This window comes from Centruroides sculpturatus, unplaced genomic scaffold (assembly GCF_000671375.1).
Source record: "Centruroides sculpturatus isolate CEXI.00-Female unplaced genomic scaffold, Cexi_2.0 scaffold226, whole genome shotgun sequence".
NCBI classification, from domain to species: domain Eukaryota; kingdom Metazoa; phylum Arthropoda; class Arachnida; order Scorpiones; family Buthidae; genus Centruroides; species Centruroides sculpturatus.
The window spans coordinates 207,927-220,062 of NW_019384525.1; the positions used below are offsets into that span (position 1 = coordinate 207,927).

Below are 12,136 nucleotides of genomic sequence, written 5' to 3' on the forward strand. Positions count from 1 at the left end.
AAAAAATGGGAAGATTAATTGAATGTGAGCACCAATTGTGTTATGCACATGGAATCCACTTAGCAGTGTGTGATGCTTTATATCAGAAATCATCTACCCACCTTACAATCCCCTTTATTGATGAAAACCAGCCAGAAATACGTATATCACCAAAGAGATGAATCTAACATTGATGAAAGTGAAGAAGATTTCACTCAAGGTATTGAGGTTGAAAATTTTATTTCAGAATATGAGCACACTAATGAAAATCTGTTTGAAATAAGATATAGCATCTGAATTGTATGAAATTGACGTCTCTAAAATCATCAATAAGTCAGAAAGATAGCTAAAACCTTTCATAAGTCACCTGTGGAGAATAATGTATTACAAGAATACGTTAAACAGGATCATGGAAAACCTTTACATTTAAAATGTTTGATTCAAAAACCAGTGGAACAGTCTTTTAGCAATGCTAGAACGGTATATCAAGATAAGACCATTTGTGTTGAAAGCTCTCATTTATCTCAAAGAAGATAAAAATAGTACTCTTAGCCTTGAAAATTAATGTAATTCATGGCATCGCTAGAACCCTTAAAACTAGCTTTTGAAGAGCTAGGTAGAAGAAAATCTACTCTACTTTCAGCAGAGGATATTACCTCTTTTATTTTGAATGAACTGAAACAATTGAACACTGCTTTTTCTAAAAAAATACATTAATATTTTGTTATCTGCATAAAAGAGAGAGGAAACAAAAAATTGATGGGATTGTTACTTTACCTCACTGGTGAAAACAAATATAAGAAGTTCAAGAGTGACAGCACATTCCAACAATCTGGGATAATTATAATTTCATCAGCAAAACAAATATTTGATTGCCTTTTTGGAGAACCTTCTATTTCTGAATCTAGTGAAGGTAACGAACTCAAATATGTACAAGAATCACAAAGTGTCATACTACCGAATGAAATGACTTTAGCTGACAAACTAAATGCATATCTTGAAGCATCCAAGAGATCAACAATACGACAAGAGCAGAGAGCAATAAACAAAGAATTAAGTACTGGAGAGCAGTTAGAAACTGAGTTAGCAATCTTCAAAAAAAACAGGCATAAAATCTCAGAAAATTTCCCTTCTTTTGAGAGCTTTGTAAAGCATTCCACCCACCTCGATAGAGTCTGAAAGGGTGTTTTCAGCTGCAGGTTTTTTTGTGACCAAATTCAGAACTAGATTAAGTGATCAAAGTATCGATCATTTTTGCTTTTTGAAGTCTTATTATGAAAATTTATAAGGTTTTTTTTTTTTTTTTTTGAGAGAGAGAGAGAGAGAGAGAGAGATTGATTTCTGTTCTCTCACATTTTTTGAGTAGTATTTTATGTTCAACTGAAATTTGTTTTTTGAGAAGTTGTATTTTTTGTTCAATTCAAAATAATTACCTTTTTTCTCATTAAATTTATGGAGTAAGTATATTTTTTATTTCATCTTTAGAAATAAAATAATAATGATTATGAAAAAATACTATGTTCATTAAAACTCCCAATGAAACGGTTTATTTTACTTTCATCTTATAATGTAGAAGAACATAAATTAATTGTGTCTACTATGTCCATATGGATGAGACTGGCCCTAAACTTTTAGTTACTTACTAAAAAATACATTAAATTATTCAAATTTATGATATTCCTGTACGATATTTTTTTATTCATATGAAATTCTATTTTATTATCTCACCCCGGAATTTCCCGTAATCCCGCTGCTGGCAAATTTCCCGGGAAATGAGAAATCCTAATTCTGACACTGTAAAAAAAAAATTTCAATGTGATCCAAGTTTTACAGTGAAATTGATGGAAGAAAATTATTGGCAATTAATGTCTCACACATTGTAAATCAAAGAAACCATTTTCCTACTTGATTACCATATGCCTTCTCAATCTGGACCTATTTTCAAGTCACAAATACATTCATTTGATTTACTCAAAAGCATTATCACAATTACTGACATTTAAAGGCTCTTTCAACTCACTTGTTAGTCTGTTTGAACTAAGCACATAAAACATATCATTCATCACTTGGAAAAATTCTGCAGTTGCTTCGCAATTTTTGAATGCTGTTAGCTGCAAATGAATGTTACAAAATGTTACTAAGTGCTTCTGTAGCTGATGCTTTAACTGTGTTGCTAACTTTACTTTCATTTATTGTTTGCACTCCTAAGCTTATTTCCCAAGTGAATATTTTTATTCTCTTGTAAATTGTGCAATGCATTGATATAACACCCAATCAACAGTGCCTGTTTTAGAATATAGTTTCTTTTTTTCCTCCTAAAGTACCATTAATATGATGAACAGAACTTGTCTTGAGATTGAGAAGTTCAAAAATACTGCCTAACACTTGCTGAAATTTGTTGCTAGGTTACACTACGTACAGTATTAACATTTTCAGCGTGCAATAAATTTAAGCACTGGCAAGATCAAATTTGCCCTACATTCAGCTGTCATACCATTTAAAAAAATATCCTATAGGAACTTAAAGTTTTCATTAATGCATACAAGCAAAAATACAAATGCTTACCTTTGCAAAAAGTAGACTGTCATGATCAATCCTCATATTCACATATCCATGGTATATTTTACCATCAAATTGTTGTGGAATTGCCATTTCATCAAAAACAAACAAAAAAAGCAAAGAATGTAAACTATTTTTTTTTAATATTTCCTTTAGGACTATACATATAATTGAGTCCGTCTTCATTTGTCCTTTCACACGCTTGGCAGAGGCAATAACAAATTTACGGCGATACTGACCTTTTATTTGAGGCTACATGTTTGCTGTCCAATGTAAATGAGTTAAAAAGTTCTCTAGCAGTGGCCACTAGACTTTTAAACTCATTTACATTGGACGGCAAACATGTAGCCTCAAATAAAAAGTCAGTATCGCCGTAAATTTGTTATTGCCTCTGCTAAGTGTGTGAAAGGACAAATGAAGACGGACTCAATTACATGTATAGTCCTAAAGGAAATATATTTTTTTCTTCTTGTGAATTCGTCCTGGCAATTTATTTTTAATATTTTTTTTTTACTCTGTTAAAGTAAGCAAAGCTTCATTTGTGAATCTGGTTCAAAATTCAACATGCATATACCACTTTGCAATTGTGTATGTGTTTGGTAAAGCAGACTGAAAAGTATTATGGACATACTCCTAAGCTTTGGATGAATGTTAATAGAGAGTCAAAGCAAATACTTTTAAATCTGGACATTTAAATCTTTTAGGCATTTTGTGACAATTTACTTTTCAGATCTGATTCAAAAACAATTCACTATTTAGGCCAGCAGACTTGGACATCAGTTCCATTGCATCATTTTTGAGCAATCTAGTGTTCTTTTTAACTCCTTCAGTGGCTCCTCCTTCACTCCTGATTTTCGTTTTGTGTCTTCATTCGGCATACTACTTATTTGAGTGCACCAAATTCAACAAAGAAAAAGACAACTTTATACAAAAGTGCCTCATGGTGGGCTTCAATTGGCCATCTAAAAACACGGACCTTGTGAACAACAAAACTTTATTCACTGTATTAGAGTACATCAACAATACGAAAATTCTCATTGAAATAAACTACACAAGAAAACCACGACAGAGAAGAAAGCGATGAAAGTGATATTGAAGAAGAAAGTAACAAAGAAACAGAAGAAAGTGACAACAATGAAAATATGTCCGACTGAGATGACGAATAAACTTTACTCACTGTGATGATGCTCAAGTGTAGCATTAAACATAGGTATCATTGATATTTGTTATCTAACTATAGAAATAATTCATGGCTATAACATAAGAAAACTTATTGTAATCCAAATTAATTGAATCCACGAGATGCGGACAATATTTGGAATTATAATTATGTATCATATTAACTTATCCTATATACTAAAAACTACTATAAAAATTGTCAGGACCAATTGTAATTAAAATGTTTTCACATGGCAAATAGCCATACTGTAATCCAAATGTATAGAGTCCACGAGATGTGGACAATATATTTGGAATATTGTAATTACATATTATATTAACTTATTCTGTACAGTATTTATTACTATGTTTAAAAATTGTCAGGATCATTTTTAATCAAGTTGTTTCTATATGGCAAATAGCCATACTGTACATATTGTAATTATTTTATCTTTAATAAATGCCAGAACAGGCGCTCCGGGTACTGATCTCTTACTTCAGACTTTCCTATCTCCCTTTCTTTTCACACTTTGTATCTCATGCTTTCTCTTCTTTCCTACTTCTATAGGGTTAAGTCCGATACTAAAAATCGGACAGCCCTCTAATCTCTTTTAATCAAGGTTTACTCAAGGTATCTTGTAACAACTTGTGTTTATTTCTGGCTTTTTGATTAACATTTTCCAAGTAACTAATTTTTCTCCTCAATGCTATTTTCCCATGTGTGCAGAAGGTTCAGTATAGTCAGTTTGAGTAGAAACATCAATTTGCAAAGAAACACAACTGCAGCTGGAACTAAAGTGGGCAACATCATCACCATCAGATTCTGATTCTACAACAGCAGAACTAGCCTATTTTAACCACACAACAAACTTAAAAGCAATTTAAAATTTTTCACTTCGAATTGTACAAAAGATGTAAGCTAACTCTTCACATTTTGATTTGTTATTCTCTACTTCAAAAATGGAACAATCAATGTTGCATTTGAAAGGTGCTTTCCTTTTTATTTGCCTAATGAAAAAGTCAAAATGTAAACTGAAGATTTCATATTTCATTCTATAATGTACAGTACCTCTGTATAAGTGTTGTTGATAAAATGTTTATGTGGTTTTAACTCACCCAAACAGAAAAGCATTCAAGAGTTACTTTTATCAAATGTGCAGGAAAGTATTTGAAAACAGTTGGTACTGCATCCAACTTCAATCTAACATAACATAGAAAGTTTGTGATCAAAATCCTCTTCTCTGAAATGCTCAGAAGAGTGTCTTTAATGGGGGTTTGATTTCCATTTTTTGTTTTCAATTTTGCAGCAAACTGCCTTCATTTTTCATCTCTTGGGAACCAAAAAAAAAAAAAAAAATATATTAAAAACCACCAGGTTAATGTCGGGAGGTGCAAGTATATAATAAACTCATTAGTAACTGACATGTGAAATCCGCAAAACATGATGCCAGGTAATTTTTTAGATGTCTGTTGGTATAATCATATGCTAAGCAAGCAGCCATGGCAAAAATTTTGGTAGTACTACAGAAGCTGTATAGCACCGTTTTCTCTCTCAGTTTTTTAAAGAGACACATTTGCAAAACACATTGGAATTTTTTGTTATTTACCCATATAAAAAATGGTGCAAACTAAAAAACTGTAGGACTACTTATTGACTCTACACTGTTTGGACCGCCGTTGCTTAAGCACGCTTCTGTCACAAAGTACCACATTGAACAGCAAATGAGTACAAAATGTGTCATGTGACTCCACTTTGATGTCACTCGATCACATGACTACCTTGAAATGTTACTCGCACCGGCCATATGTCATCTCTGATGTATTTCCGGAGAACTTTTTTTTTGGACTCTTAACAAAATACAGATCACAGTTTGATAAGATTTGCCTTTGTTATGTTTCTTGTAATACTACAATATAATACATCAAAACCCAATTTAATTATCATATTTAAAGTAGTTTATGCCTACTTTAGTATATTTTGAAATACAGAATGCGAGTTCCTTCTTAATTCATTTTCATCATTTGAAATATCCTGGCAAAAGTTATTAAACAATCTGTGAATTGTTCTAAGCCTTTTGGCATTAGAAAATTGAAATTCCTTCTTCTTAGTCACTCTGTCACTTGATAAGGCTGTGCCAACTAATTATTACTTTTATCAGCTCCAACATAAGCCAATGACTGTCTATTAGCACTGTTATGATATTATTTTATAATGTTTTTCCCGCTTGCATGTTTATAACTAAGGGTAGGATTTTAGTGTTATAAAAGTTTAGAAATGGGAGCACAGAGTGCTGAAGAGAGTAAAAATGGTGCTAAAAATCACACTAGGTATCTATCTTAAGTAAAAACTTTTATTTAAATTGCAGAGTACAGTATATTTTTTATGGATCATTCATTTTCACACTATCTTACGTATCATTGTGGCTCAAATCATAATCATTTGTCAAAAAGAGTGAATTAACTGGGTTAATGGTAATTGTTTCCAAATTTTCAAATGTATCCTTTCTTCATTTACATAAAAGGGTATCTTTGCTTGCAGTAAAAGATTGTTCATCATCCACATGTTAGCAGCAGGTACTTGGTCTCAATTTTAAATTCTAAATCGTTGCTTTCCAGGACTTCTTTAAGTCTGGATTCTCGAAAAGACTCTTCTCGAGTTTTTGCTTGGCAAATCCATCTAATTTATCTCTTATCTAGGTAAACAGTCCCCACTGCTTTTCTTTTTGAAGATGCTTCCTTTCTAGTTTGGTGATTATGTCAACAAAGAATTTGTATGAATTTACAGCAGACTGTTCTTCCTGAACACTAGCATTCAAAATTAAGTTCTTAATTTAACCAACTGTGGCAGAATCAGATTCTTCTATGTGCAAAGAAAATTCTTTGATTTTCTGAACATTTTTTCAATATAATAATACCAGCCTTATCTGCATTTCCCACTTTGTAAAATCAGATTAGGTGGCAGGGAAAGCTGTTTTACTTCATAGTACATAGTGATTCTTGCTGGAGCTATCTCTAAAACTTTTTCATCTCTGAAATAAACATGTTTGTTCTGGACATTACCATGTACTGATGTATATGCTAAACAAAAGGCATGTGTTATGCATGAAATGTGATTTGAGTTGACAAACACTGGGTTTAAATTCCTGAAAGCTGAGAGCATATAAGGTGTTCAGTCTATTGGGACTGCTCACATGTTATGGTATTTAATGCTGTCCAGCCAGTTTCGTGCAGGCATCATTAAATGGATGGCATCACTCTTTTGTAGCTCATATATCTATTGATAAAAGACCATTGTCTCTATTAGTTTGCCTGTTACTGGAGCCACTAAAATATTCAAAACTAATTGTTTTGTCATCCATTGTTTCAGCTACAAAAAACAAAACAGGGTTATCTCTAATAATATTCTTTATCTTACTGATTGTTTTTGCATCATTAATAATCAACAACAACATTATCATTTTGGATATAGACATAGATTCACTGACCAAGCAATAGAGAAAACTAATCTTTTGTCTCTGGTTTCACTAAAATATCTGCTCTTACACTCCTTCATTCTCTAAAATTCTGGAATCTATGATTCCTGTTTATTTCTATTACTCTAGCATTAGTTATTATTTTTGACTGGGAAGTCCATCAGTCTGAATTCTTCAGACTGATTCAATTTGAATCTAATCAAATCAGCCTGAAGAGGATAGATATAAACTATTAAGAGTACTTGTGAATAAAATGTTCATTTTAATGCCACAAGACTGAGTACGTTACATTTTAACATTATACTAGAAGCAATAATTAATTGCTCTTATTAATTATGGATTTTGTTTCTTTTGTTTTCTATGATGTTCTTGCATTTTTGAATGAGTTCCAACAATAATTCTATATAATAAATAGTAATTTTTTATTTTCCATACTAAAGTTGTTAAAATCACCACTCTATAATAGTTATGATTACTAAACAAAGCACATGCTTTGCTTATTCCTTTGTGTCTGGCAAGTACATGGCAAAATCTTTGAATCTGTTTAAAGCAATCACATTGATCCTAATGAATTCTTGTTTCAAGTCAAATAACTTTGTTAAGTTCATATCAAATAAACATGGTAAATAGGGTTGCTGGGTTGGGCAATAAACTACACAACCTTGCTTTTTTGCCTTTTTAAAATTATTCACTTTTCCAATAATTTGGATGACTTTATAAAAGGTGACTGCATGCTTTTGCAACATTATTTACTACAAAAATAAAAGTGATGCCAGTTTCCTGTCACTTGGTCATCTTCACATTTTCATCAATACTTGAATGGAGAGGCAGACAAGGTGGGCTATTGAGAGTTTGTATGGGCCCAGGGGTAGAGCAAGCTCTTTTTGCCATTTTTTTTAAACAAATAAAATTTGTAGAATGTTTCTTTATTAATAAAAAGCAGTCACAGATTTATTTTTTGTTAGTAAAAAAATATTAATTTATAAGGGTAGAAACTACAGAATCCTAAGTTTCCTTCTCAGTTTGCCCGCTCTCATTAGATTACAGGCAAGTGTCCTGGTGAGAAAACATCTTGTAATATTAGTTATAAATGAACTTACAAAGAAAATAACAGTTCAGTTCAATGCAATAAGATATTAATTTGAAATAAATTGGTAAGTCTATTGATTTATGGTATTTTGAAACTAACTGAAATTTTCTGAGCACAACAGAAAAGAAGAGTGAATATAAGAAAGAGTAGGAAGCATAAACAGCCGTGAAGAATGATGTAAAATATGTGATTTGTTTAAATGTAATTTATTGTGTAATATTGTGTTACATGTAATGTGTATTTAATTGTAATGTTTCTTGATCTTTTGATTGCATATATGCATGTCAAATTTTCACAGATACTGTTAAGATTTCATTTATGAAGCTACACACTACTAAAACTTTTCATATACATAAGTGTTTATTCTTCCATACTGAGATATACTAACAAGTCTATCATGTGTATGTGTAAAAAAATGATTTGAAATAAAGTGAAATAGGAAACTGTTTCAGAAACTGTTTATTAGACATAGCACTACAATTAAAAGATAAAATTAATGTTTACACTATACAATATATTGGGGCATAAAAAAATGCTATTTTAATTCTCCTGTTTTTTAAAACCATTGGACATTTAGGATTAAATAACAACTGTTATTCACAAACCCTGCAGAATGCTAAAAAATTACCACTATTTAACAATACTTATTTGCCCATCCTTAACTTAACTTAAAATTTACAATGCTTTTATGTTCATTAATAATAATAATAATATAATATAATATATATATATATATATAATTAAATTTCACAAATATTGGGCTTTGTACATCTTCAATAAAAATGTTAAAATTGCAAGCGTGTTATGTAATCTGGCACAAACTTTGTAACAACATTAATAAAAGTATCTTGCATAATATTAATTTATCCACATAAAATGCTATTGTCTGACTGAACTTGTATAATACAACACTTCTTTCACTCCTTAAAACTAAATAAAACATTCTTTCATATATGAAACGGGATGATTCTATAGAGTTATTTCATATTTATAATTATATATTTTTTAAATATATGTATATAGATGTTATTTCATAGCGATATGTAATGAGTGGCAACTTTCAACATGTCGAATTTTTTGCGAAAATCTTTACTGCTTAGGCACAAATCCCACTCGTGAGTCTGTCTATTCGATTTTGGGAAACTTCTTGAGGGACGAACATGTCGACGTCCACGCAAATGACTAGTATCATTCCCATTTTTGTTTATCTTTTGAGTGTTATTGAGAGCACAAATAAAGTTGCTATACATTATGTATTGGAAACTGAAAAATAAAAGTTTTTAAATTAATAAATATTGAATAGATTTCTAAAGTCAAGATTAAGTAATTTTGTCCATTGTTATCTTCATAAATTAAATTTCTGTATAGTTAAAATAAATTTAATTTTTAGGAAGGAAAAAAACTTCAAGTTTGGAATGAATCATGTTAAATAATATTATCATTGAATAATTAACTAACCATATTGAGTCTTCTTAAGCTTATAGCTGATGTGGGCTCTGACTCAAGCCATAGAAGTCCAACCAAATTTTAAACAAATTTGATATGATTAAATTAATAAATAGTTTTAAGAAAAAGCTAAATGAAACCTGTCTAAAATCTATGAAATCTCTTAAATAGACTACATTTGACTAATTTCAAACAAATCTTTATTGATTGTTTCATTTTAAGTCGGAACAATGTAAAATAACTTTTTCCAATGGGCATGTTTCAACAATCTAGAGGCTCTCTTTTAATCTTTCTGCAGCATAAGCACCAAGAGGGCTTTTTCCCCCATAAACTTGTGGATTGGTGCCCGACATATCGGGGACAAACCACTACCAAGGTGATGGCCAGTGGCTTATCCGTCTTGACTGCACAAATGTCTTGAAGCCTTTTTTATGCAATAATTTTATAACAACTATACTAAGTCATTCACAAGAGTAATTTTAGAACATTTTTATATACATGGATCAGTCAGAAAGTAATGCCTCCCATTTTGTTTCTCTTTTATTTTACAAGAAACCTAAGTGAAATTTACACAGAATATAGCCACAGCTTTCAGGATTAATTTCTCACTTTTTAATATAAATATAATCTTTGCCCTTTTCAACAGTTTTTGTTCACCTTTTAACAAGGGCATCTATTCTTGCACAGTAAAAAATCACTGTCCTCCTTCCTCAGCCATTGGCACATGGAAATTTTTAGGGTCTCCTCATCTTCAAAGTGATGCCCATAATGAACTTCCTTCAGTGGCCTGAACAGATGGTAGTCTGATGGTGTTAGGTCAGGGCTGTATGGTGGATGAGGCAAGACTTTCCATTCAATTTTTGTAATGTCACAAGTGTTCTTGCATTGTCATGCATAAGAAAAACATTCACCAGAGTTTTGTTGGACAAACTTGCCGAAGACACACTTTACTACATCTGCACCCAGAAGAAGCTTAAACAGAATTTATTGTGCACCTATGCTCAAAAAATCCACAGAATCACAATCTCCATGTCCCACAACACTGTTGCCAAAACTTTCCATGCAGATTGTACACTTTTGAATTTTTTCCTTTCTTGGTGGTGATGAGTGATGTGATTCCATCAAGAGCCTTTTGGATTCAGGTTCAAAGAAACAAACCCAAGTCTCATTCCCTGTCAATGTTTGCCAGGAACTCCTCCCTTTCCATATTGAAAAAATGTAACAGGTCAGTGGCTATTGTTTTCCATGTCTCTTTATTCTGTCAGTCAATATTTTTGGTACCTACCATGCACCGACCTTTGAGTAGCCCAATTTATCAATAATGGCTATCACACTGCCTTTACTGATGAAAAGCATGCAGCACAATTCATCAGTTGTTACTTGGCAGTCAGCACAAATGATCTCAGTAGCTTATTGCATGTTCCTTCGAATCACTGCAGTGGAAAGCCGATTGCTCCACTTTTCATCAGCTGAAGGGGTTTGCCCTTCAGTTTCCATACAGTGACAAACCCAGCACCTAACAGTGCTGACATCCAATATTGTGTCTCCATAAACATTTTTCAGAATTTCACGTTTTGCAGTCAGGAATTCTGTCACAGATTGTTGTCTTATATGCATGTTAATGTCAGCCAGTTTTTAAAACAATGCAATACTGCCACCTGTTGATTTATGAAGCTATTATTGCAAAGGACTGCATATAAAAATTGGAGGAACCACAAGGAATTCAAATTTCTCAAATTACCAACTTATTTAATGAGGAAAAAAAATAGGAGGAATTACTTTCAGACAGTCTCTCATACAATTTTCGATTTCATTTAATGCCAAAAGTTTCTAGAAGTCTTCATAGTGTTTGGAATAACTCATGTCATTACGCAGATAATGTAATTAGTAAAATTTTTAACCTTACAGATTATTTTCAAATTATATACTCAAAGATCTGTTAAGTAATTCAAAAATATATTTTGCTATGTAAAAATATTTTAAAGTAATATTTGTAAACAAGTTCAGTACTAGATTAATATGTTTGGATCTTATGTGATGCTTTAAAACTATACTTGGGTTTAAAATCATATTCCCTTCAGGACTGTAAAAATTTTGCAAAATGAAATAATAATTTAAATATACAATGTACTGTATAATAAAACAATATTTCAAGCATTTGCAGAAAAACTGGAAACAAATATACCAATCACACTACACCTTATACATTTTTTCCAGCAATTTAATCAAAACAAATGTTTTCAGCTTCATTCAGAGGTTTGCCTCAGGTTAAAAACAGTTTTTTTTTTTAAATTTGTATTTTAATATGTTTTTAACCTGAGACAAACCTCTGAATGGGGTTAAAAACATTTGTTTTTATTAAACTAGTGCTGGAAAAGTGTGCAAAGTTTAGTGTGATTGGTTAAAACAATATTTACTCAATCAAGTAACT

The 12,136-nt window shown here is 31.5% G+C and overlaps 1 protein-coding gene across 4 annotated transcripts in view; it reads right to left on the minus strand.

Annotated features, from left to right (window-relative positions):
• Positions 1–8,703: 8,703 nt before the first annotated feature.
• The window catches only part of LOC111622852 (protein lin-54 homolog), a 122,051-nt gene continuing 118,618 nt past the window's right edge, over positions 8,704–12,136 (minus strand). For all 4 annotated transcript variants that reach the window (XM_023365284.1, XM_023365286.1, XM_023365283.1 and 1 more), the window contains exon 13: positions 8,704–9,522. In XM_023365284.1, the coding sequence (XP_023221052.1) occupies positions 9,509–9,522 (14 nt within the window). In that variant the 3' untranslated portion in view covers positions 8,704–9,508. The remainder of the gene's footprint in view (positions 9,523–12,136) is intronic.